General features: G+C 35.6%; 3 protein-coding genes across 8 annotated transcripts; all 3 read right to left on the reverse strand.

Annotated features, from left to right (window-relative positions):
- Positions 1-922: 922 nt before the first annotated feature.
- Positions 923-2684, reverse strand: LOC132277734 (CBL-interacting serine/threonine-protein kinase 6). Its single transcript, XM_059779576.1, has one exon. The coding sequence runs from the start codon at positions 2423-2425 to the stop codon at positions 1112-1114; it is 1314 nt and encodes a 437-aa protein (XP_059635559.1). The 5' UTR covers positions 2426-2684; the 3' UTR covers positions 923-1111.
- A 4478-nt stretch (positions 2685-7162) lies between these two features.
- Positions 7163-21359, reverse strand: LOC132277735 (RNA polymerase II C-terminal domain phosphatase-like 4). 6 transcript variants are annotated; one of them, XM_059779579.1, is made up of 12 exons: positions 21245-21359; positions 20972-20997; positions 20185-20255; positions 19765-19833; positions 18266-18414; positions 16908-16990; positions 13433-13548; positions 12928-13108; positions 10440-10732; positions 9011-9199; positions 8891-8929; positions 7163-7717 (listed from the first exon to the last, which is right to left on the reverse strand). In XM_059779579.1, exons 5-12 carry the CDS (start codon positions 18412-18414, stop codon positions 7409-7411), a joined length of 1359 nt encoding a protein of 452 aa, XP_059635562.1. In that variant the 5' UTR covers positions 19765-19833; positions 20185-20255; positions 20972-20997; positions 21245-21359; the 3' UTR covers positions 7163-7408. The 6 variants fall into 6 exon arrangements, with proteins under 6 accessions (XP_059635562.1, XP_059635560.1, XP_059635561.1 ...); XM_059779577.1 differs by lacking the exon at positions 20972-20997; XM_059779578.1 differs by lacking the exon at positions 21245-21359 and having other exon boundaries at positions 20972-21201.
- A 1611-nt stretch (positions 21360-22970) lies between these two features.
- Positions 22971-27628, reverse strand: LOC132277737 (reticulon-like protein B21). The gene is made up of 9 exons (XM_059779583.1): positions 26111-27628; positions 25939-25989; positions 25741-25843; positions 25528-25602; positions 25276-25426; positions 25111-25180; positions 24165-24230; positions 23421-23543; positions 22971-23289 (listed from the first exon to the last, which is right to left on the reverse strand). Exons 1-9 carry the CDS (start codon positions 27414-27416, stop codon positions 23105-23107), a joined length of 2130 nt encoding a protein of 709 aa, XP_059635566.1. The 5' UTR covers positions 27417-27628; the 3' UTR covers positions 22971-23104.
- Between the last annotated feature and the right edge of the window lie 357 nt (positions 27629-27985).

Raw genomic sequence — 27985 nt, forward strand, 5'->3', positions numbered from 1 at the left:
GTGTAACCGGATCTTTCTAAAATTATATTTGTTGCTTTTTGAAAAGAAAAAAAAAAAAAAAAAAATTGCTCTCCCTTCCTCTGTGCACCACGAAATACAGATACGGGAAACTAATTTTAACTCTAGTCATATTGGATTATGTTTAAATCCTCGAAAAGTGGGATGTGCAAAATATTAGGCCATTTGTAGGTACAATAATTGAGAAAAAAAGTGGATACATGATGAAAATCTTATCCATTGTTGTCACAAACAAAACCCAAGCACAAAAAGTGACCGACCTCAAGATTCTCCAAGTGGATAGAGAATGAAGATGAATATCCTGGGGTAAATGTTGTTATTTGATAAACATGAATAATAATAATAATAATAAGAATAATATATAAATATATTGTTTTCTATGGTTGATAGTTGACTGAAACCCTATTCCTTTTAGAATTTTGAGAACTGATTTCGTCAAACAAAACCAACTGGACCAAAATGTCACTACTATTGTGTTGTCTTTTTAAGGAAGAGTTAGAAGAGCTAAGCTTTCTCTAACCAAGTAGGCCCCACTAATCACATGGGTCAAAATATGACAGATCCATTGCATTCATCACAATTGACTACCTTAAAACAATTGGACCTTCTTATATAGTAGATACTTTTGCTAGTATTGGGGTGGTCCCATTTTCGCTGTCAAATCCAGAGGCAGGCTAGTGCTTTCAAGTGCCATGGAATTGAATGTCGTTTGCACCGTATAAGATATTTACATTTTGGCTTAAGAATCAATGTTGCTTTCGTGTTTGCATCAATTTGTCTCTCAGATTTTTAAAGCTATGAAACAAAATTCTTACGACAAATGATGGTAACGAAAACCGAATCTGTTTTCAGAAAATTATTACGAGTAATTAAAAATAAAATTAAAAAACATGTCTACTAAACATTAAGCACAAACAAACATAATCACAATTAATAAGTTATTAGTTGCATCGAACAAATCAATTTCTGATTCGAGTACCATTCCATATTTCACAATCTAAACACACCGTCACACACAAGAATAACATATCACAAAACACAGATTCTATTTTGAATCTAAAAAGCAATTACTCAACTCCAATTTCAGATCTTTTCAAGCAGGCGTAGTTGAGTCTCCGGTTGACGACGTCCAGACGATGTCCTTGAGCGCCGGTCGGAGCTCCTTGCTACAGAACCGATTGTACTCCAGAGTGTCACCACTCGACTTCTTCACCTCCACCACCAGAAACGACGGCGTCACGGCCAAGATGTCCGCCTCGATCCCCAACTTACCCTTCCGTCCGCTCTCTTGCCCCTGCAATCTCACAACGGAGTCGCTCTTCTTGACGCTGAACTTCATCGCCTTGGCCAACGCCTCCAGTATCGATATCACGCTGCTCGCCGGTCTCATCGTCGCGAACCTCATATGCTCCTTCTCTTCCCTCTTCTTCTCCTCGAACATTGGCGACAAATCGAACCCTTCCGATAATGAAATTATATGAAACGCATTCAATGTCTCTGTTTCCTTCCTCTTTTCACCATCTTCAACAACACTTGCACATTCGAACTCATGCTCTTCTTTCGTCATCAAAGACTTTGGCACCGACTTCTTGAACCATGACGAATCCATGATTTTCGCTATCGTAATCCGAGTATCAGGATTCGGATCTAACATTTTCGTGATCAGTCTTCGAGCTTCCGACGAGAACCACGGCGGACACGTGAAGTCTCCTCTGTGGATTTTTCGATACATCGCAACGACGTTATCATCCTGAAACGGTAAAAATCCAGCTAAGAGAACAAACAGAATGACTCCGCAGGACCAAATATCTGCCTTCGCTCCGTCGTATCCTTTCTTTCCGATCACATCCGGCGCTACGTATGCCGGCGTACCACATGTAGTGTGCAAGAGTCCGTCCTGCCTTAGGTGAACCGACAACGCGCTGAGTCCGAAATCGGTGACCTTAAGATTTTCATCGTCGTCCAATAAGAGGTTCTCCGGCTTCAGATCGCGGTGGTAGACGCCGCGGCTGTGGCAGAAGTCGATGGCGGAGATCAGCTGCTGGAAGTAATTTCTCGCTACTTCCTCGCGGAGGCGACCGTTGGCGACCTTGCTGAACAATTCGCCGCCGCGGACGAGCTCCATGGCGAAGTAGATCTTGGTTTTGCTGGCCATGACCTCGTGAAGCTCCACTATGTTCGGATGCTTCACCATCTTCATTACCGATATTTCTCGCTTGACTTGATCCATCATCCCAACTTTAATCACCTTCTCTTTCCCAACCACTTTCATCGCCACGTTCTTGCCCGTCTTCAAGTTGCGAGCATGATACACCTTGGCGAACGTGCCGTGACCTAATTGACGTCCGAGCTCGTACTTTCCATGAAGCACGTGATGGCCGTTACATTTCTCACTGATTTTCGTCATTTGATATTGATAGGATTAGGAGAGAAGAATGGAAACGGAAAAACTTACAGTAGTTACAAATAGTAATAGAGGCGGAGGAATTAATCACCCGTCCTCCACGTGTTTCCGGTGGCAATTCCGGCCGGCGATGGCTTTTTTGGCCCTCCCAACGGAGTCAGGATTAGACAGCGAAGCTCTCATCATTTTTCCGCATTCCCTGAACTGAAGCAGAAATAAATAACCTCCTTCGTTTCTAGGGTTTGCAGAAACAAGGGTCGATGGAAGAAGAGCTCCACTATTTATAGTCAGTTTCACTAGTAAATTACTATGTTGTCCTTTTCGAATAGAGCGATGATCCAACGGTTGTGGTTCGTCTATTGAGGAAGCGAGTCGATATCGTGAGTGGAGGTAACAGACTCTTTTTGGATCTTCTGTATAATTGCATTTGGACGTGACATGCGTGGGCCTCGTCTGGGCTATTTGAAAATTTTGATTTCGTAATGTATTATTACTATTTTGTCCTCCACACCGGTTTTCCGCATTGGGGGTACGATCGTTAAGGCGGTTTTTTTGTGGAGGGGTGGCGATTTTGAGGCCATGTGTTGTTTGTATAAGGACACTAATGGAGAGAATTATTGAAGTTAGTAGGTTTTTAATCATGGGCTCTGTTTACTACCCTTTTGGTAATTGTGTAGTCCCAATCCTGCTCGTGCTAATCTCTTATCATCAACATCAACATCACATCAATGTACCAAAATATATCTATATATATATATATAAAACTAAGGTAAAGCGCAAAAAAAAAAAAAAAAAAAAACTCTGACTTTACTCTCTCTCTCCCTCTCTCTCTCTCTCTCTCTCAAAATTTTCCGAACTACTTTTTGTACAATTAAAACCTCTTAAAACTATCAATTTTTTTACAAAAATTACACACCAACGAAATTTCGTTTGATTTCTCCGGCAATTAGGCGCGTGATGAATACACGTTAGCAATATATTTTCAAAATGACAAATCTACCCTTATATTATTAAATGTATAAAATAAAAATAAAAAAATTCCAAATTAAAGCCCTAAAAAAATCACAGGCGTCGGTGCAGTGAGGGAAGGATTTGAGAAAAAGGTGGTCGCGGTCCTCATCGCCACTAGTCCTCATCGCCGCTGGTGCTAGAGGAGGTCCGCGTCCTCATCGTCGCTGGTGATAGAGATGTTCGGCGTCCTTATGGCCGCTGATGCTAATTTTCTAAAAAAAAAAAACCCTAGCCCACTTTTGTTTCCCCCTCCTCTCTCTCTCCGCGATGCCGCCAATTCACCCACCTTCTCTCTCAATTTCACCACCGCGACATCCTCAGCCCACCTTCTCTCTCTCAATATCGCCGTCGCGACCTCATCACCGCTGTGAACCTGTTGTCTCCGCCGAAGCCGCCACCGTCATCGCTGCGAACTAGCCGGCAGTGCGCGTCTCCATCTCGTTCTTGACATTTCTTTCTTGTAATGGTCGGCTCATCTATCATAGTGTCACTATAGGGTTCCGAACTAGCCGTCATCCATGGTGAGTGTCGGACTGTGGATTTGTGATTTGCCGTGGTCTCACCGATTTTCGTGGTCGTCGATTTTAAAGCTGATTCGCTGCCGTCCCGAACCACTGTGCCAGTTCCATCTCCTCCCCCTAGCTCAACCTCTGTAGTTGCCGCCATAACACCACATCACTAAACCCATCTCCTCCGACTTCAATGGCTTCCTTTTCTGCACTGTGTGTGGCGTGAATAAAAGGAAGGCTTGTCCAAAAAATAAATAAATAAATAAAAAGAAGGTTGGGTTACCCTAGCAGAATTTCTCAGCGGTCTCGAAAGTCTCAGAGCTTCTACGTCTTTCTGTCTTTTCCGGCCGCCTTCCACGACGGCATTTGTGTCATACAACTTCCCGATTGTTGAATCTCAACTCGGAATTCGATTTGAAGTCCAAAATTTTCGACTTTGGCCTTGTGAGATCGATTATTTGGGGTTTTGATTCGAATTCAAAGAAATAATTTTCAAGAAATATATGTCTGTACGAGTATATATAGATATATATGTGTTTGTATGTGTCTGTATAAATATATATGTGTCTGTCCGTTTTGATTATTTGGAGAAGATGAACAGTATTCTATAAAATGGTACCGTTCAAGTAGAGGGTAATTTTGTAATTTTGGTTTTCCGGTGCCAGAGTCTTGCCTGACGTCCTTAAATGCAACTTTTTAATAGTTCAGAGGACATTTGTTAATTCAGAAAGGTTTTGTGCAATTGGCTTCAGGGTTTATTGCACTTTACCCATAAAACTATAAAAACTAAATTTTAATTTGTAATTATGTTAGGATTATTTAGTAGGGTCATTTTGCTTTACATATATGCCCCGGAGACTAATAAGACCCAACTTTTGTTATTATGGGCGCTACTCATGGTCATCAAACAATGAGGTTTTGTTACCAAACATGTCATCTGCTCTGATGGCTGAAGCTGCTGCTGTAAGGAAAGCACTTAGATGAAGTTTGGAGTTGGATTTTATTGATTTAATTATCGCGTGATTGTAAAGTGCTCCTTGAATTCAAAGAGTCCTCAAAACTACATCGCTGCGATTTGGGAAGATTGTTTTCTGCTTTCCCAGCTTCAATGGACATCCTTGAATTGGGTTGGTAAAAAAGTTAATTTTATTGCTCACATGTATTGAGTCATTTGGGTTTGAAAAAGAAAGAGTGATATAATGTTTGGTTTTGTTATTCTTAGATTTGATTCAAGAGGCAGCCTTAGTAGACTGCGAATATATGTACTACGTTGTCCTTTCAATCAATGAAATCATCTTTCTTACCGTAAAAAAGGTTTTTGTTTAACAGCGCATCGAAGCTGAGCAAGAGAGAGAGAGAGAGACGTATACTAACAGGTATCCTCTGGGTCAGACTGGGTTTGATTTGGGTCCCATGATTTGCTGGCAGTTGCACAGTTTGTTTTGTTATTTTCTTTATCATTTGCTGACTCACGTGTCTGTCAATTGTCATGCAAGGGTGGTCCATCCAATGTAATAATGCCGTGTATTAAATATAAAAAATTTTTGTTTAGAGCCGAATTCCATTAGAGCCCAAATAGTTCCGCTTCGGTCAAATTCATTCACATAGGTGCCAATTATTGTCTCACACAGTAATAAGTGCGTAATTTATACATAATTAATTTCTAAAATTATATTTGTTATTTATTTATTTTGTATTATTTTATTTTATTATTGTGTTTTTGTATTTTTCTAGGTTATAATTTTTTTTTTTGTCGGAAAAAACTCAATTCCAACAACTAATGAAGTCTAAGACCTTTCTACGCATACTTTACTATTTGAGCTATAACTCTCAACTCAGATATCGAATTAATGCAAGCCCAGAAAGCTAATCCATAGAGGGTTATTTTGATATTTCACAAAGAAACCCTAATTATGATGTTTAAGTAGTGAAAATCGCGTGTCAAAGTGGACCCAACATTCTTGTATTTCATGAATATTCTGGAAATCACACTCCAAATCAATTAAATTTGGGCTCTAAGTTACAGCAATTATGCAAAGAAGGTTTGACATATATTTGTTTCTATTTATGTTTTCTTTTGGAAAACCCTAGTGGTGGAATCAACGCTGTGATATTTATTTTTGTAGTTTTTCTTCTCATCAATTATATTGTCTTTTTAGATCAGATCACTCAATTTTTGGTTGAATTAGTTAAATACTAATTTTATATTTAATTTGACTTTTAGATCAAGTCACTAAATTTTTCATTGAATTAGTTAAATAATAATTTTAGATTTAATTTGACCTAATCAGTCTTTGTGGATCGACCTCACATTCTATACATCAATAGATTCGTGCACACAATGTTTTGTTATACTATCTTCTTAAATCACAACCGAAGGTGGGTTGGTGGATATTTTGATTACTGGGTACCAATACTATTGAAGAGATGAAAGCTCACAAGCATAAAATAAATAAATAAATAAAATTCTTGGTAAGGTCAGTTTATGGATAATATTCATTAACTCAAACAGATTCAGGTTTCTTGTTTTTTTGGCAAGAAAAACACTTGCTATCTTCTACTTTGGATGGTACTTAGCAAGAAACTAAAACTGATATAGATTGAACTTCTTCAATAAAAAGTTACTAAATATGATTTCTCCTACATCAATCATTAAATTAGTCCTGGCTAGCATTGAGCATGTAAAACTTCAATACAAATCCCCAACTAAAACTTGAAAATTCCTCATAAATTATTCACCTCACGTGATCAAATTCCGTCCCATTTTGCTTTTTTCATAATTGTAATAGGGTATTAAGAATTTTGATTAATCTGTCACTTGTTCAAACCAATCAATTAATGCAACCGTTGGGAAAAAGATATTTGAAAAATACCACAAACAACAGCTGGAGAAAGGGATTTGAAAATAAAGAAAATAATAGCCATTGCCAAGGAGATTTGAGTGTATCAAAGGAACCAATCTTTACCTCTCAAACACCTGCATTTTGAACCAAACTCTTTAACATCCTTTTTCCTTCCAGATAGATTCTAATAAACATTTTTCTCTAAAATTTATACATCAAATAAATGCAATGCTATCATGATGAAGGAAATAAAAGCAGGGCTGTTAGGAGTTTTAGATGGTTCAACTTGATATTCGCATTGTTATAAGATGTTTGAATGCAAAACTATAAGCATGCAAAACTATATAATAACAATAATAATAAACAAAAGATAAAACTTGTGTACGAATAATCTTTTATCCCTTGCAACCACCATTTAAAGCAGAAATTCAAAATACTACAAGCTGATGCAAGTCATACATGCTGAGTATGGGTCAAAACAAGTATACTGCCATTTACATCTACATTTCTATTTGTTGTCATCAGTTTTAACCTATCACATTGTCAAAATAAAAGAATTAAGTGATAAAGATCCCCGCAAATTGGCTCCTCTGTGCAAAAAAAAAAACATAGAAACCAACTCATTAGCTCTTAATCTGGTTAACAGGAAAATTCTCTTCGGGTTGTCTTTTCCATAAATAGTTTGAAGCTTCTATCCACCCTGGATGGACAAGAAACTTCTTCTCCTGCACTGCCCAACGGGACTTCTCCGTTCCTTTGTCTGTAGACACCACGTGCGTCACTGATGGATCGATTTCTGTAGTGCATGTAGCTCCCAACTGCTCTGCCATCTTCCATAGGTGGTGATTTTCAGCCTGGAATTTAGTTGGAAAAACCCGACTGAAGACAACTTTACACCCATCTAGAACCTCCTTCCGCACTGTTTTCAACACCTACCAGGAATCATCAGACAATTTATTCGGTAAGATCACACTTCTTTTTGATACTCCGTTTGATGAACTATATAATAAGTCATATATCTGAAAATTCACCAATTCAAAAGAGTACTCACATGTCAAAAGACAGTATGGCTATATGAGTTATAGTTGCCATATCATGATAAATTTTGGCATACAACAAATTATAATCACATACCCATAGTTGGTAAAGGCTCAAGGCGCACTAAGGCGCCAAAGGCCGCCTAGCGCAAGGCGCGAGCATATTCAGTAAGGCAGGCGTGTGTGTAATAATATTGCATATTAAAACATATATTATTTTTATATATTCAAAATCAAGTACTAACTGCAGCTAGTGTATGTGGTGAACCATAAATTTATGAATTTTGTCAAATATTTCGTAAGGTTAAACAAAAAAGGCGCTCCCTTTATGAGCCTGGAGCCTGATTGAAGGGCAGGACCTATACTAGGTTGAGGCGCTCTAGCTGAGTGCTGACAAACCTGGGTTTTTTTTGGAGCATAGGTGCGCTTTTAACAACTATGCAAGTACCATAAAAAAATTGGCTTTGCTCCATCTATTAATGAACAATAAGAAAACCTTCTGATATTAAGTGCTCATACAATTGGGTAGTAGACCTATGTCAAGTGTTTCGTAAATTATGATAGTTTTGGAAAGATCATAAATATATATATATATATATATATATATATATAAACAATAAAAAATGAAACTTCAACATTTCTAAAAAGCCAATACATTTTACAGAGCACCAACAGTTGTGAGTTTAACACTGCAACAACAATTGCTGGAATACTGGATTCAACACTGAGACAACTGAAACTGCCAGCTAAAATTATTAAACCTTAATTTAGTTGCCATGAAGGATAACAAATTCTCACTGAATCAGTCTTATCCTATGGCCAGTAGTAAGTTCCAATACCTTCAAAGTGACACATTAATACATGTATGTGTACATGTTCATCCATTCATGCAAACCACCCAACCCTCACCGAATGACCACTCTGAAACTCAAACCTGCCCCCAATCAGATAAGCACCAAACCAAAAAATAAATGAAAAATCATGGAACTCCTGAACAAAAAAGCAAACAAAAAATAAATATATAAATAATGCAAGAGAGCAATTTTAGTTGTGGCAAGAAACATTTACCTGCCTTACGTCTCTGTTCTCGAGATTGTCCCCGAGTTCCTACAATAAGGTACCCAATTAGTATAATCGAGTGAACATTTTCATAAAGCGTCATATAAGAAGCAGAAACAGGACACATACCGGATCGAAGAACATACTGTGGACACGCTTCAAAACTTTAAGAACGGTACTAAGGGCTCCATCAGCCTCATTTTCATCACTTTTTAGCTCAGAAAGAGACTTAGAATTGAAGCCAAATTGTCGACAACTCGAAGCAAAGAAATGATATCTTTCCATCAGTATCAGATTATCCTTATGCTTTACCCAAACCTAAAATAAAGGACAGTGAAAAAAAAAAAAAAAAAGGCTTGTAACTGGTATAGATCGACTCCAAAAGTGTACCAAGTAAATAACCTGCAGGTGGAAAAGTAATGGTAATTTATAAGGGGGACAACCCACTGTGGTACCCAATAATTGAGGACAGACCAAACTTTTGGCATTAATGCACAGAGAGGCTGCTCTTAGGGTTCGAGTATTCCCTAGTAAGCAATGTAATTTTATACAACACTAAAAATACATGAGCCATCAATGCCAGATTCAAAAGTCTGTAGATAGTAGGAAAATGTATATTTTGGATAATATTCAAGCAAAAAACAATAACAAATAGGGCCACAGGATTCTCCAAGATTTTCTCCATCAGTGCGACACTCACTCTACCCAAAGGCTGCCTTGGCTTTCACCCTAGCCACTCCTGAGACCACCATTATCATACTTGTGATACCTACATCTGCTTTACCAGACCCAGATACCCACAATGTTCTTTAACACAACAACGACGACAGAGAGAGAGAAAGAGAGACGTGCGGTGGAAATTTTCACCCAATCCATTGGACAAAATTTTAGCAGCCATCCAGTAGACTAGTGTTCGGCCATTTACAGAATTCCCATCAAATGGACCATTATCCAGTCGTCCAAGTTAATCAAGAGCACTGGGAGGGGGGACGGGGGTACAGCCAAACTTTGGTTTTTTTTTTTTTTTTGTACAAAATGGCTGTTCTTAGAGTGAACCCCCAATTCTAATGCTTGCAGCCCATGATTTTACCACTAACTAAGCAATCACCCCAACAACCTATTAAAGAGGTAAACATCCACAGTATCTAAAAACGATTTCCATAAAAACAGATGTGACCTTCAAGTAATATGGAAGGATGCAAAGTACCTGAAGAATCCTACAGAGTGTACTGAATACCACTCAAACAGCTAATGCTGAATACCACTCATAGCTTAAATGAAACAATAATGAATCAAACAAGTGTCTCAAGTTATCTTGTTTAAAGCATTTCGTAACATCCTTGTCAGGAAGAACAATTGCAGGCAAGCATAATAAACAGTCAAAAAATTGAACAAAGGGAAAAAAGGACAACCGACACAAGTGAATAGGCGGATCCCAATGCAACATTCTCTGCTAATAACTACAAATGCATGAATATGAACCACACATACAAATAAACAAGCCAACAACTAAATATTTAAGCACCCATAAAGTTTAGCTGATTACAGATTTACTTACTGGTTCTGTATCATCAAGGATCAGCACAGCACTTTCTTGACCCAGCACCACATCAAGACCTTTCTGATGCCTCTGTGTGCAATCATTTTGTGCAATGACTCTAGAATGGAAATACACCTTTTCAGGGTCAAGCAGATTTGCCATTTCCATTGCATAGGACCGTTCACCCATTGTGTATATGTACATCTCAAACAAGTTGCTTGCTTCTTTTAGGAATGTGTGAACAAAAGGCCGCAACTTGGTCAACATGTGCATGAAGTGTAATTTGAACAGGCTACCTTTTAAAACATCACCTGTGTCAAATTTTGGATTCCATAAAGGAACATGTTAACAGATCAAAATTGTGGGATTACAAGTGAATACCATAAACATGACCACATAAATTCAAAAAGAGCCAAAACTCATTATGAATTTCCCATATTAGCATTGCACTACCACGATAAAAGCTTAAGCAAACTGATACATAACCAATCAGATGAAAACCCATAATAAGTACCAAAGATTCTCTGGGACAAAAGAACTGCCTAGAAAAGAATTGAAAGAAATTACACATTTTCCGCACCAGCGCAACACCACAAAAGGACTCTTAAGAACCTAAAATAAGTTAAAGAACTGTCTTACAAAACTTGTTTGCAGCATTATAGCAATATCCACAAAGGAAATTCATTAAACATAGGAGCATTGGAGCTTTTACCAAATCAGAAATCAACCATGTTTGCAGTATTATTGTGCTGAAAATGTATATTACAACAGACAAAGGGAAGCAAATAAAACAGAGGAGCATTGGAGCGCAGAAAGGAAGTCAACCATATATTTCTACATAACATTGGAAATAAGCTATACTATTTTTCACAGCATTTGCAGTGTCATGCTTCAATCACGTAAAGCAATAAAAGCATTTCTAGAAATGACACCAACATAGTCATTTATGAGCATTTTCATACTTCCTTTATTTGCTTCACTCCATTAGTTTAGTAAATTCATCTCTATTGGAGATTCAGTAAATATGGTAATTAGTCAGCCTCAAGGACTTTTTTCTCTTCCAAAATAATGACTTATTTCCATACTGGTTGTTGAACGTGAGAAAGAAAGTAACACTAATGATACCAAACAGATCCATTATGCCCAATATTACATATCATATGGTAAACTATGGTAAAAAAAAATTAAAAAAAATTCATACTTGTAAATGAGGTCTCAATTCAATGCCATAGCTTTTACAACTCGTAATGAGGCAAATAAGGCAGATCTAGCTCTATAAAGAGAGCTCAAAATACAGGTGCAGCATCTTGTTAAATTTAAATAACCAAAAAAATGTTGCAGAAAGACATAAGTCACTTATTATTCACTTAATTTTGTTGGGAGTTCATGGTTAGGAGGGAGGGCAGAACACCGGCTACTAGCATGTGGCTGGAAATTTTAAATTCTCTAAACAATCTGATTATACAAAATCCCACTAGATTTGCATCCCAGTCATACCAATAGAAAATGAACTGATAATGGAAATGGCTGCATGTAAGAAACGAGATAAGATAGAATTGCAATTGTCAGTGAAAGGGAAATGAGAAGGTCCAGTGGCAACCAAATGGAAGAACTGACAATATGCCCCTCATGGATGTATTGTCATGCAAAGTGACCAGATGAGCTGGAATTTTAATCTTTATAGTAATTAGTTGAAATGGTATAACTCATTTTTCCATCCCCTTGAATATGCCCAAAACCTGAGTTCCAATGCAAGAGCATGAATAATAGCAAATATTGACTAGAAATCAAAGCATCGCAATTCATTCACAAAGACATGATAATTAGCTTAGTTATAAAGGGAGAAATCATATCTTTGCTGATAAGATTAGTCATTACGCAGCAGATATGTGTTCATTTAAATTTTATTCATTAATTTCAGTAAAGCTATTAAGAAAAGAACAAGCTACTAGAATTGTGCAACTACTATGACAGACAATTTGATCTAACAATGATATAACATATAGAACTTGTTCGTATCAACAAGCACAACTCAAAGAAACCTCCCATTTTGAGATTATTAGCAGCCCCAATGTAACTCATAAACATCTGATTGGTGAATTACATTGGATGAGTGATGAATGCTTTACATAACATATGCATCCCTCCTTGACAATATGCATTATGAATTTAAAGATAATGTCACTTTCCAAGAGATACACATGACTCTAGCACAACGATATAATTACATTTTTTTTTTTTCACTTCTGCCTAAATTATGTTAAAACCCAAATGCTTATGGCAAAACAGATAGAATATTCCAAGAGGTTTCCATTCATAAAAGATTATAAATATCTTTAGAGAAACCATGCCTTGGTAGACAGTTTATAACATCTATAAAAGATTATGAAGATACCAGAATTTTCAGCCATATAATATTCAGTGAATAATGTTACAGGAGAGATACAGTGCCTCGCAAATTTCATTACTATAGGAAAAGCATATAACACATACAAATATCATATACCTTGCAAAGCATCCATCTGGCTATTTAAATACTCTTCGTCTGGTGTTACATCTACGAGTCGAGTTGAATTAAGCAGTGTGTGATCTAAATCAAGCACCAAGTAAAGTTTTTTATGACGTAATAAATTCTTCAGGTCTCTGTTGCGTAATCGAGCAATTTCATCATTAGCGAGCCTTAAATCCTGCAAATCCAAATGCACTTATATAAAATACAAAATAAATCAATAGAGATTAGCTACAGAGAATTTCCTACTTATGCCCAGAGCAGTCACAATCTTGTGAAATACTTTGTATGTCTACATTATGTCCAGAAATCTTTAAAAGCTGATTTGAAACTCTCCAAAGAGTGATTTTCAAAATGAAAAATCTATAACATTTCTGAATAGGTTATTGCTGATTGAAAGTACATCATTCCTCAACATACTGAATCAGAGAAGAAAATCCACTTATTCCTTTCCGATTGGTGAAATACAACTCCGTGACTAAATAGAGTCAAAGGGTGCAACCTTATGGATATACCCAAATGCCACACCAGAACCATCATCCACCTTTTTGCCACATCGTATGCACATTCCTCCAATAACACCAGGATGTGCACACAAATCCTTCTCTGCAGATACTTCTGCACACAAATAACAAGTTAGGCATATGGTGTCCAGCCACACACAAACTGTGGATGAATGTGAACCTAAATGATCATGTATGCAGATGTATCACAAAACCTAATTCTTGTCACAATACAGAGAAATTGCAGAGAGATACAGATACTTTTTGGATAATGAAAGGCGCTCTGCAGCAACAGTTAAAACACAAACATAACCTTAATAAGAAATCAAAGAAATAGTTCACCATAATAAGAGACGGAGAGAGAGATGTGCACCACATGCATGCATGCATGTTTCCATTAAACACTCTTTTCAAAAAAATCGACATCTCTGTTATGGTGCAGGAGCAAATTATATGCATCTAAAAACATAACCTTACTAAGACACATTCGCCATCACTTTCAAAATTATGCTTGTAATCAATCATCTATGATGAGATATTGAAATTGACTAAATTTTCAAACCAATAAAGCATGGTCCAAGGTGCTTACAATCAAGCCAAGCACCTTCTGAATTCCAAATTGACAAAAGGCCAAACTCAAACAAGTTCACATGTTTGTGTTATGACAAACACCACGAACCAAGAAAAAATCAAGAATTATGCAGAAAAATAACCCCCAAACCCTAGCACTCTCTCTCTCTCTCTTTCTTGCAGTTTTCAGTGTTCTTTCGTATCCCACTCCAAACCCTAAGCGCCCTTATATACTGAACTATAAGAGAGTCCTAAATAGAGTCCAAGATCCGCAAAAGAAAAACATCACAGAGCCCATTTTCAGGTCCCGTTGCGAAACAAAATTCGGGCCACAACAACACAGGTTGCTCTAAAGGGAAGATCATGCCTACCTTACATACTCCCTGTAAACTACATCTCGGATAACATATCTTACATTTTTTCCACACCAAGATATAATGATGCTAAGCACTATATTTATCCAACTCATCAACAAGAGAAGTGCCTCAAGAATTCTCCGATATGGCCAGTGATGGACAGTATTCAACACCCAAAAGAATGACGATAAAGATTGAAAGAAATCATCAATATGTAAAAAAATTCCGATCTGACCCGTGACTGACAATATTCAATGCCCAAAAGAATGACAATGAAGATTGTAAGAAATCATATCACAAATAATTATCCTTGTTTGTTCGTTTTTTTTGTTTTTTCCATCTTCCCAAAATATATATATATATATATTTTTTTTTAGAATTATAAACTTAGCTTTTATAAGCAAAAGCAAATGGAAATGCAACAATTCAAACCCTGAACTCCTCATGTACAAACTTGCAAACTGAAGTATTGAGCTACATAATCATATATCAAGCAAATTTTTAGTGATGCTATCTCAACATTTTTATTTTTTTTGAGCTCTGTACTTTATACGTATATCCTCTGTATTACTTTTTTCCCTCATTTGTAGAATCCAATGATCTTTAATACAATCATTTGTACCCTGCAAAATCCTGATTCTAGCAACTTTGGTTCAAGGCTCAATAGGGGAATAGGTATTAGAGGACCCCAGCCTATTGAAAGAACTATCCAAAAGAAATGAGATTTACATATTTAACAGTATAAGCTATCATGTTAGTTAATTTATGATGCATGTTAGATCAATGGGATTTATGTTAGCTAATTTTGTTACAAAAGTTAAAGTGTATAATAGTATTCAACTTTTAGATAGTTTTTAATAGTTAGAATTCGTTGTGTTATCTTAGTCCAAGGGCGTATTCAGTAGTCAAAGCTACAACCAAGAGCAAAATGGAAAATTCAATACCCATCCATGCACTCACTATTACATTTCATATTTCATGCATTCATTCAATTAGGGTTTCATACATTTCATGTTTTGATTCATAAAAATCCTTTTTCAAGCCCAAAATATTAAGGCTGGCAGGACAGGGCGCTTTGACCAATCGACAATCCAACAAAAGCTAATGACCACGCGTTGATTGATAGACACTTGGCTCAATCGATCAGGACCAGCGCGAAATTTGATTTATAAATAGAACTGAATCTCTTTTTAATCTAGTCCCTATAAGCTTCTAAACTCTATATAAAGACCACACATGTTCATAAAACCTAATGCAAGCAATCTCTGAACAAACATAGAGCATCCATTTATCTTCAGAGATTGAATGCAATTATAGAGCATATTAGAGTGTAATCTAACAGTTCTCTGCTAGATTTTCTTTCTTTCATACTTCATCATTGAATAAGAAGGTGAGAGTATGTTCCTGATGTGTTGATCATCAACTATCATTGCTTGTGCTAAAAGAAAATTCAAAACCAAATGTTTCTACACAAAAAACACAAAGCCTGGATGTTACTAGTCACAGAGATCAATGTGCTCACGGAGAAGTAGATCGCGTGAGGAACAGATATATTGACAAAGCAACAATTTGGCGTTAGTCTGTGCCAAGAGGTAACTAGGAATTGTTTATGTTTTGGAAAACTGGTCAACCTAGTTGTAGTATCACTCTATCATAGTGCATTTGATCTTACTAATAATAATAAAAAATCATAGTGCATTTGATCTGCCTGTACTAGGCCCAGTGATGTTTCCCTTTGGATTTTCCACATAAAATCTGCATGGTCATCATGTAATTGCTTATGTTTACTTGTCTTTATATGATTTTAAACATGATGAATGATTCGATTTACATGCTATATAGTTAGTTTATTTTTGAATTTTTATTATTTCTGTTAAAATTCAAAAACTAGTTACAATCAGTTACTTGGGCAATCAAAACCTATTCAAACCCATCTAGGTCTAGATTATGCCCTTGCGCCACTCTACATCAGAGCCTGCGGTCGCTTGCGGTCCTAATCCCTCATTGCACATAAATATCAAGCGATAACCATAAAAATTATAAATAAGAAAATAATAACAATGATATATTAACCGAGAACAACATGGCCAACTACCAAATACAGGGTATCTATCAACATCCAGAAGTTATTATGCCATTAAAATTTTCCTGGTGAATCTACAACGCAATAGTTAAGGAAGAACAAGTACCCACCAAACATGATAAGAATATACACTAATGTATGAACTAAAGTAATACTCCCTCTGTCCCACTTTATATGTCCACTTTTGAAATTCTAGCTTTATAAGAGATTGGCTTTGAATACATTTTTTATTGCATTGGCAATGAATAGATTTTCAAATTTACCCTTTCGTGAGGTCCACGGTGATACCATTTTGACAGTTTAATTTGGTTTAAATTTCAATGTAATAAGGGTAAATTTGGAATGTTATCAAATATAGTACATTGACTTTTGAAATAGGACAACTATTGTGGGACAGCAAAAATGGAAAGAAGGACCACTAATATGGGACAGAGGGAGTAGATATACAACTGACTTAGGAATCACCTAAAAATTTTTCTGGATTTCCATGTGAAGTTGAATCTTGTTGATCTTCGACCATTTCCAACACCACCTTACGCCTTTTAATCCTGCGACATTTAAATATTCAAAGAACACCAGTAGTATCTCAAGCAACAAAATAGTTATCTAACATATGCAAAGAATGTGAGCATCAACTAAAGTCATATTTCCAATCTATCCCTCATCGTGTAACACATGTAAGAATGCACAAGATGGTCAAGTATTTTGAAGGCTATGGATATGTGCCTAGGGAATTAATAATTGCATCTAGGAGTCTGGTTTACCCGTCCCTGTATCTTATGCTTTAGGGACTCAGCTCAAAAGAATCTACGGAAAGTACTACTACTTAGACAAATCATCTGTCACATAATTAGAATAATATTCACATAACAAACAAAACATAAACTATATTTTTATATAGGAATTATTAATTGATTATTAAAAATACAGAAAATAGTTCTTTATTGGCTATACAAAGTCGAATTTGTAACACCAAAAATCAGAATACTCCAGTAAGTCCTTCCTGAGGTAGACATGAGTATTTGTGCCTCCATTAAGCACATGACACCTTGCCTACATTAAAAGTTAGGCAAGACCTTGCAACAGCCACATCTAGCATTTGTTATTTTCATCACTAAATAATAAATATACATTAAAGGTCCAATAACAGTTTCGAGCTATTTACATGACATATCAAACCAAAATTGAACCAAGACTCAGCTCTAAACTTTTTTATGTCAGAAATTAAATCTTATCAAGATATCAACCAACCGGACCAAATGGATCAGCTTGATTCAGGATCGTTATCATGTAAAGCAGCATATTAAACTGAAACATTTAAGAAAGACAAAAACAACGAGTCCGATCAGGGAGTAAAATTACAAATGGGAGTGGTTAAAAGGATTCTGAGGATAAGAGGGATGATGCTGATAGTGATAATTTTAGATAGATAACAACGACAGAATGATTAATTGATTGATTTAATTACTCACATTCTTGTTTTGCGATATATATGTACTTTACGATATGATACTATATAGTATATACTTGATATCCAAGATGGCACTTAATATATCAATAGGCTGCTACAGTAGTGCCTGAATTAACCTTTTAGGCTATGTTGCGTACATAAAGCCTCATTTTTTTTGTTTAATTGGTCCATTGTCTTCTTATTCTTTTGTGAATTTTCTTTGTTTATAGCCCTATATAAAATTCATCAGTGTGTCTCACCCAAAAACAAAACAAGAGGCTATTTAAAATTCCTCTAGCACAGATATTAATCCTAAAGGGCTCCATATGCTCAAGTAATATTTAAAAACTAATTAAAACAACCGGAGTAATACCTCTCTGCATTAGAGTCATGGTCATCCTCGTCATCCTCGTCTTCTTGATCAGGTGATGTGTCAGAAGTAGAATCTAAATCCGCATCAAGAAATGCAGCAAAGTCGTCACTGCTTGACGAGTGTACCGGAGAATCAGTCGCAAGACTCATCTGAAATGCCATCCATGCAATATAAAACAACTTAATACACTTCAATGTTCATGCACCGAATAAGATACACACAAAGGAGATTAGAATGAGTGCAGAAAGAAAGAAAAATATCATAATCACAGATTAACCAGAAAAAAGAAGTATTTTTCAACTTTTTTCTGACTAAGATTAATAAGCAAAGCTGAATAAGTTTTTGGTTGAATAGTACCAAATTGACCATTGGTAAAATCCCTGACTTTTCATGCATTTACAAATCCACAGTTACACCAGATTTAATTTTAAACAAGCTAGTATGAATTTGGGCACAGCCAAAACCTAATTGTTAAGCAAGGCCACTGGTGAGATAGAGAACAATGGTGGAGACATGATTTCATTTCAAGGGCACAATGAACATGATGAATATATATATATATCAACTAACATGACAAATATAGGTTGTTTTGTAGACAAAACAAAAGCCAAACCAAAAAAATCACTGCAAAATAATATGCTAATGAAGGAGAATACTAAGAAAAAAAAAAATGAAGGAAGACGGAAGAAATTAAAAAGTCAGGAAGAATGGAGCATCATCATGATAGTATTCTTAATCTAATTTGATATCAATACTCATCTAGAGTAGAACAAAGAATTACCTGAAAAATCAACTAGGAAAGAAATTTATATAAAAATAATTATAGTAATAAAAAAATCAGTTTTGGTTTACAATTATGATATCATCTATATAACTGCTAAATGCTATACATATCTCCTGTATAAACAAGCCACAATTGGTCGAAGACATGATATGTGACAACAAAGGAAACTTTTTTCACAAAATAAATCCTCTCATCAGTCATCTTAAATCATTAACTAATTTTTCCACTAGCATGACCAAAACAATTGCCAACTAATACTATATACAAGACTAAACAAAAGAAAGCATAAGGAATTCAAATCTTTTTTTTTTTTTTTTTTTTCCTTCCAATAAGTATAAGGAATTCAAATATTGTGTCCTTGTAACTCATGAATTTAAATCATATTTACCAAAGATGTTTTCTTCGTGTTAATGGTAGCTAATGGCCTACAAAAAAATTTATGCAACGAATTATAAGCCCATGAATGCATATTTTCAGCAGTCAACTTCTTCTCTATTAAACTGGAAGAAAAAAATTTCACTACCATAAGTCTTGTTGGGTACAAGTTAAATCCAATCAATAACATATTTAGTTTCGAAGAAAAACCATTTTTGCCTATAGAAGCTTAAATCTATCCAAAATCCACCTTCTAGACCATCCATATATACAACACAATACTTAAATCTATATTATATATGTATATATTTATCGAGAGAACTGTAAAGATAAAGTTGACCTCTAGGTTGCTGATCGTTCGACCACTTGCTTCGAAGTTGCTGGAATTCCCCTTTCCATTCTACATAATCTACATTTAAAGAGATAAAAATTAGAGATAAATGGACAAATTACCCAGCCCGTCCCACATGTGGGTCAATTATTGCAAATTCCTAGAACTGACAATTGGAAACCCAACTCTCTAAGTGGATTGTTCCATAAAGCATGTTTTGTACACAATCTTCGAAGCTATTAAAGGATTAACACATAACAAATGAGGAATTATTGCCATTTGGGCTGCTAGGTTTGAACATACATTTTTTGGTTGAAGCTGGATGTTGCGAAAGTTGGTCGCTCGAATACCCCTTTTCATTTTACAAAATTTGCACTTAAAGACAGAAAAAGAAAAACTTAGAGAGAGAAATGTATAGTGAAAGCTGACCTCTAGGTTGTTGGATTGTTCAACTGATTGCTTTGAAAATCGTTCCAACTTTCTTTCTCCTTTTACAGAATCTGAATTTAAAGAGACAAAGAAGAGCTTAGAGAGAAATTTTCAGTTTCTTTCCGATTAGATGGAATACTAGAGCTCTCAAAAATAGTGACCGAGATTTAGTTAGTGCATATATATATGTGTGTGTATAAATTGTAGTAGTACATAATTTGTATTTCAATAGAAATTCAGTTGGAAAACGTAGAGTTTCATAAATAGAGAGAGACTAAAAGTATATATAGAAGGGGTCTGGACTAGAAAACAATGCTGCAATGGAATAGAGCAACAATAACAAGACCAGTAGTAACTTAATCAACTTGAATCAAAAGAACCCAAAATAATATTCTGTGAGTCATGGAAATGACCTAAAATCTAACTATTGTCACACAGTGTAAGTTGAACCACCCATAATACACAATGATTAAGAAACGGCAACAACAATATCAGTACCAAAACAGAAAATCAGAGACTAACATCTTTTAAAACCCATTATTATTTTCCCAAGTGCCATATTACTCTAAAGTCCAGACGAGGTGTATTGATGTGTTCAGTTTCCAAGAACAGAGTGTTACATTAATCAGCATAGCATGCCCTGAACATTAAAAATTAATAGGATTTGATTGAAGAAAATTTTGAAGAAGAAGAAGAAGAGTAAAAAAGAAACCAAAAAAAGAATTAGAGAGATTTTTAGAAAGAGCAATTTTAGGGTATTGAGAAAGTAGAAGAAAGAAAGATGTACCTAGGGCTGTCCAGCGTTGCTGTGAACTGTGAAGAAAACAAAAACGAAATAGGAGTAATAAAACAAAACAATTACCCAGACAAGTGTAGTTCGTAATTTCGAATATTTTTTTTATAAAAGAGTTTTTTTTCATTTTTCTTCTTATTTTTTAATCATAATCACAGTGAACTCAAGGGATCAAACTGAAAACAAAAAATACGGGTTGAGAAGTATAGAGAATTAAAGGCAGAAAACAAGAAAATAAATAATGGGAAAGAAAGAAACTATACGTACCTGAACAACAAAACCCTAATCGTTCAATAGGGGTGAAGGCGTGAAAGAGAATATTTATTTCTTTTGGATTTTAGCACAAAGTTCAAGACAACGTCTCTCTCTATTAAATTATTACTAGTACATTAATTAAGAAATCAATTATCAAAGGATGAGTGGAAGCGTGAAACACCCGCAAGGGACAGTGTGAGATAACAGTAGTAGGGGGTTTATAAACAGTTAATTTATTTTAATATAAACGTTGACCCTTATAATTTTTTCTTTTATTTTAAATATTTGAATTAGTTGAGACAATTTTTTCTAATATTTATTATTAATATTAAATATTTTTTACTTGAGCAAATAATGAATGGACGCTTGTCTATTTATTTAAAAATTTAAATTAAATTATTAGGTAGTACTGCATACCCATTCATTTATATTCATATATTTTTCATCTGAATTCGTTGTGGGACGAGTTCTCACCTATAACAACAACTATTTATACAATTATGGTTGGCCTAAATAAAAATATATATATATGTTAATGTTATGATTGGGAGTGTCAATTGTGATTTGGATTTAAGATTAAAAAAAAAAATACAGTACAAAGTTAGTCCAAGTGTTTATTTGGTGTCGGTCAAATGCAGCATAACTCAATTTTTAAATAAAATTGAGATGCCATAATCAACTTTACTTCTGAGCCGAATTTTAACTTGAATTTTATGTATTTATATATTTTTAAATGTAATATTTATACTTGTAGTGGTCATCAACAATTTATATTTTAATTTATTTATTTTTGAATAATAATAAATCACCATCTTTGTGATTTGGTAAATGAATATTTACCTACCATATTAAATTTAGTAATTAAAGATGAAATGTATATTTATTATTGGTTCACTTTATTAATGAAGATGGTGTAAATCATCACTGGTGAGGACCTAAACATTACTCTTTATTTTTTATTAAGAATTGTTACATATTAATCTCCTCTAAAAGATTTATTTATATGAATTTGTTTATGCATTTTTTAAACTTTAAGTAAACAAACACGAGACGAATTTACAATCAAGTTGATTTTCAATTCAAAATTTTAACTTGAATTATAAATGCAGATTATTAGTATAGAGTTGAAAAGTTTTTTAACTTGTTTCTATCTTCGGCATGTGAATTGGCCCAAGAACAAAAAGGTCCCAGCATCCATAAAGGCAACAACACAAAAGGTTTAAGCCCCAACAAGCCCAAAGCAATAAGACGTTACAAAAGATTGACCCTGACAGAAACAAATTCAAGCAAGCCCAATTGAGTTATCAGTCCTTCCAGGCCCAAGCCCAGGACAAACCAATTCAGCAATTAGGAGTTGATTTCCAATTAGCCACTGGGGTTAACAGCTAGAATGATAAATCATAAATGTGTACACCAACTGGTGCAAAAAGAATGAACTCGTGGATTTTATTTATTTTCTTGTCAGCGAGTGCCTCTTAGAATATTTCACATACATCACTTACGATGGTAATGTCGGGTCTCTTAGTAATCTCAAGGAGATTCCCTCCAAGTTGTGAGGTGACTGCCACCTAAAATCGGGTACATTTTAACAGTAATGATTTAAGTATTAACACACACCGACTAAAAATAAATAAATAAATTGGCAAAGCAGGCCTCAAGATCTAAAGATTTGTTAGTTGAGACGTGTTGTCACCAAACAAACATATATACACGAAATAAGGATTTAAAAATAAAAGAATAAATGAAAACAGACTTATTATTATTGTTATTATTATTACAAACTCATATATCATATCATATCATCTATGAAGCAAATAAGTAGTAGTGGCACTCTTGTTTGATAAAAGTAGGGGAGAGTGGTGGGCAGCATTTTTAGAATCCTTTCTTGGTTTTCTTTATTTCCACTATAGTGGGCCCACGACGGCCTTGTCCCTCTCCTCTAATCTGTTGTTGCCAAGAATCTTCGTCATATCCTGCTTCTTCTTCTTCTTCCTCCATCCAATCATCTCTCATCAACGACTGCTGATAACATCTAAAGGCCACAAATAGCATAAACACTGCATCCATTTTGCATTTCCCATCAGTAGTAGTACGTAGTGTGTTTGTGTGTGTGTGTGAGAGTAAAAATGCAAAACCTTATTGACAACTCCTAAACTCGCGCAAAGTAAAATGACAAAAGTGTCCCTACCTGCCCAAATACGAGCAACGACCGAAGATAGATTCCACACAACAGTAAAGATGGCAAATGCTACAGCTTTCTTGTGAGAGCATGACTCCCAAGCATCTTGAAAGCGTCGAACCCAAAATGTACCTTCATTTATTCGGAATCCAATGTTAGGATTTTATTAAACTTAGTATCATGGGGATTTTAGCAATGTGACAAGAAGAGAAAGGTCCTTATCAAAGAAAAAGAGAAGGCACTTTATACCCTACCCTATACGAGGGACCATTGTAATGCAGGCCCATTGACAAGTGAACAAGGCCCAACTATGTTGAGTAATGAGTGCTAATACTCAACTCAATCCATTGTAATAAATTTGCATTATATCCGTTAGGTTGACCAGTAAATAACTAAAACAGACTGATCACAGATGATGAAATAAAAGAAAGGGATGGTGATATATATGGACTTAATGTATTTATTTATTTTGTGGGACCAATTAAATCTACTCTATGCTAATACCATCCAAAAATAAAAAAGAGCCGTTATGTGATTAATCAGACACATACTATTGCACTTTACCATATATGTCATAAAATTTGGTAAGCAGAATATGACCCACCATTCTGCTACTGTACAGCATCTAATGTTATTGATAAGACTCAGGTGTGCTGAGGACTGCACACTACAACGGTATAATAGTATCATAATTCAACACGCACATATGTGTGTGTGTGTAAAGGCAATAAAATCAGAGTATGTGAAGTTTACCGAATGCAGTCAACTGGGTGGAATAGGAAGAGCAGATTTTTGGTACGGTGAAAACTCCAAAAAAGCCTGTTACAGTATAGCACAACCATGCGTCAGTGGGACAGTAAGGTTGATCGAATTTGCAGAAAGTTCATATATTTGTCTGTTCGGTTAGTGAGAAAAGAAAAAAAAGGAGAAAATTACCAAGAGGGTGCTCTTTTTACCCCGAGCTAATGCTACTTATTAAAGTTCGATTTGGCTTGGAAAAGCTACCCCTAAACCTAAAAGAAGGATGTAAAACAACTTTCAGTCATATTAACACGCTCTCCTTTGCCAAAACCATTTCTCATTTCACTCTAATTCTTTGTCGGAATGGGGAAAAATCAAAGGCAATTAACCTTTCTGTTCCAAATTGCGATGGACCTGCCAATCAAGGACATTGCCTAAAACCCTAAAGGGTATGATACCTTAGTTTTGAGTGTTCAAGTCCTATTATGGACAATATTGTGAATGCTTCGGAAAAAAAAAAAAAAAAAAAAAATGAATTATTTGCCAAGAAAAGAAGAAGAAGAGAAAATGCTCTTTTTACCCCGCGCTAATGCTAATTATTAAAGTTTGATTTGACTTGGAAAAGCTACCCCCAAACGAAGGATGTAAAACTACTTTCACTCATATTAACACGCTCTCCTTTGCAAAAGCATTTCTCATTTCACTCTAATTTTTTGTCGGAATGGGGAAAAATCAAAGGCAACCTTTCTATTCCAAATTGCTATGGACAGCTGCCAATCAAGTTCATTTGCTAAAAGCCTAAAGGGTATGATATCTTAGTTTTGAGTGTTCTGTCCTACTATGGGCACTATTGTGGTTGAGTGAGTTTACTTGAACTTTCGGACAAAATAAAAAACATAAAAGTTATTTGCCAAGTATATACGTGTGTGTATATAATTTAAGTTTACATGAAACTCACCCAATTTGGCCATCTTCCAAATTGTTATGGAGCTGCCACACCGAGCCAAAACAAACAGCAGCACTGCCAACTGCCAGTGTAACATTTTGTCATTTTAGGTAATTTCCACAAGGTAAATGAAGTTAAAAAAAGGTGGATTATAGAAGAAAAAAAATGCAATTTTACCTTCATTGTAGTGGCAGGATCCCCAGAGAAAAGAGCTCTGAGTTTCAAGAGGAACTCATTCAAATAAGGAAGTACCAATTCTAGTAACCAAACTGCTTCTTCTTCACCCACCACATAGTCTTGGATTCTATCATCTACATCTATAACTCCCCTGAATTTTTATTTTTTGTCATATAAAGAAAAAATTAGGAAGAGATAGTAAATTAAGATTTTGAAACAAAACCAATTTATAGAATTAGTTTAGTGTAATACCTGCATAGGATGGATCTGTATAGGAAGATTAGAGCAAGATAGACAAGACCCAGGTAGGAAATTACAGTAATTAAGCTGTAATAGCAATTATAAAAGATATATTAGGTAAGGCTATGTTTTAAAAAGGGTAAATTACAGTTATTAAACTAAAATGGACCAACAATATTAAATATTAAACCTGAAATTACAATTATTGTTGACTGTTGCTTCTACCTGATATTGAGATCTTTGGTGTAAGATAATGAAATTGTGATGAATGTTCCAATTCCAAAGACGAATGCCGATCTCGACACATCTCTCCACATCACTAGATCAACTGGAAATTTAACAAATCACCAAAAATGAATGCTTAAAATTAGGAATTAATTCTAAATAAAGAATAATTGAATCAACTCAGTAATGAAAACCCACCTAAATTCTGTAATCTGTTATGGGTTTCAGGTATTGAATGGAAAACTGGATCTAAAATGCAGTCAAATTGAAGAAACAATTAGATTCAAACACAAAAACCATAAATAGGAAGGACAGAATTTGTATGATAAGTGAACCAAATAAGTGAAAATTTGAAGAAACACACACTTACTTGGTGTAGTTTTGGGGGGATCGTGATGGATTCTGGCGTTCTTCACAATAGGAGTAGTAGTTTTTGGTGGATTTGGATGGATTCTGGTGTTCTTCACAACGGGAGGAGGCTGTTTTCTCACAATTGGTGAGATGGGCTTTGGTATTTCTTGGACTTGATGGAACTTCTTCTCTTCATTCACAACCTGTTTGGGTTTTTGCTCTGGTATGTTAATTTCCTTGATATCAAAGCTCCTCTTCTCTACCTCAGTCTCAATTTCCTCATCCATCTCTTCCTCCAATTCTTCATCCCAGTCTTCATCATCATCATCATCATCAAGCTCATCATCATTCACCACCAATGGTGAAGCAGATTTGACCTGACTCACATTACTCAAACTACTTGAAATGACCTTTTCTTGACACACATCAAGCTCTTTACAATTTTCATCAGATCTATTCTTCTCAATTACAACTGGGCTCTTCTCAATTCCCTCAACAGGCCCATCAACACCATTATTAGACTCATCCACAACCTTATCAGACTTCAGTTTAGCCTTCCTTAGCTCAACTGAATTCCTCTCATTTCCATCCCCCAAGCTATCTAGAGTCTTTTTACCCGACTCATCCGAAGTCTTATTCGACTCCGATTTCACCTTCCTCAATTGAGGTGAATTCCTCTGATTTCCATCAATGGATTCATCCGGAGGCTTATTGGACTCCGATTTCACCTTCCTCGACTGAATTGAATTCCTCTTAATTCCATCACCGAATTCACCAACCTCCTCACATGATTCAGATTTTGGGTTCCTACTCTGAATTGGGTTTCTTTGAATTCCATCAACGGACACACTGAGCTGCTTAGCTTCTTCAGATCTTGTCTTCATTTTCTGAATTGGGCTTCTCTGAATTCCATCAACGGATACACTAAGCTCCTTACCCACATCAGATCTCGTCTTCTTCATCTGAATTGGGCTTTTCTTGATTGAATCGGCAGAGACACTCAACTCCTTAAACTGCTCCTCCATTGTCTTCTTCACTTCAGATCGTTGCCTTGCAATCTGAATTGGGTTTTCAGAACTCTCAGATTTCCATGTCTTTCTCTTCCCACTAACCCCAACTGGACTCTGTTTTGGTCTCAACCTTTTGTTATCCACTTGTAGAGCAGTAGCAGTAGCAGTAGTGTTATCGCCATTTTCTTCTGAATTGTCTTCGCCATTGAAGACTTTGATACCTCCTTTGACTTCATCAACCTTCATTCTGCTCTCCCAAACAGACCCTGCAACTACACCGTTTCTTGTGGCGCCCTTTCTTCTACCCACATCCATATCTCCCTTTTTACTCTGTTAGTTTCTCTCTCTAAATGAGTAGTAGTACCACTGGGGTCACTGCAATGGTTGTCAATGGATTGAGGCTTTAAGCTGAAGGAATGGCGGTTGGTGTGATGAAACATAAAGATCAGAGAGAGAGAGAGAGAGAGAGAGCGCCTTGGGATGTCGCTCGCTCTTTGCCCTTTTTGCTTTTTCTCCTTTTATGTATTTGTTCCTACCTTCATATATGATATATATATATATATATATATATATATATATATATATATATTTGTGCACTTTGTGTATATATCTCACTAGAAAAAGAGAAAAAGTAGATAAAACTGGTGTGGGTAATGTGGGGATTAATGATTTAGTTAGTGACCTTTAATTTTTTGTGGATTTATTCTTCACTTGATGATCTGTGAGACTACTGTTTCTGTTACCGAGGTAGCCTCCTCCCAAAAGTCATTAGTCTCGCATGTACCGTTAAATTATAGAGAGAGATTAGACTAAACTCCTTAAATTAAGTTCTGGGATAAGGGTTCTTTCTTTTACTATGGAGTATTTAATTAATCAATTTTGTC

The sequence above is a fragment of the Cornus florida genome, unplaced genomic scaffold (assembly GCF_030987335.1).
Source record: "Cornus florida cultivar Cherokee Brave unplaced genomic scaffold, ASM3098733v1 CherokeeBrave_3.0.0_Hap2_Chr10, whole genome shotgun sequence".
Taxonomy (NCBI): Eukaryota; Viridiplantae; Streptophyta; class Magnoliopsida; order Cornales; family Cornaceae; genus Cornus; species Cornus florida.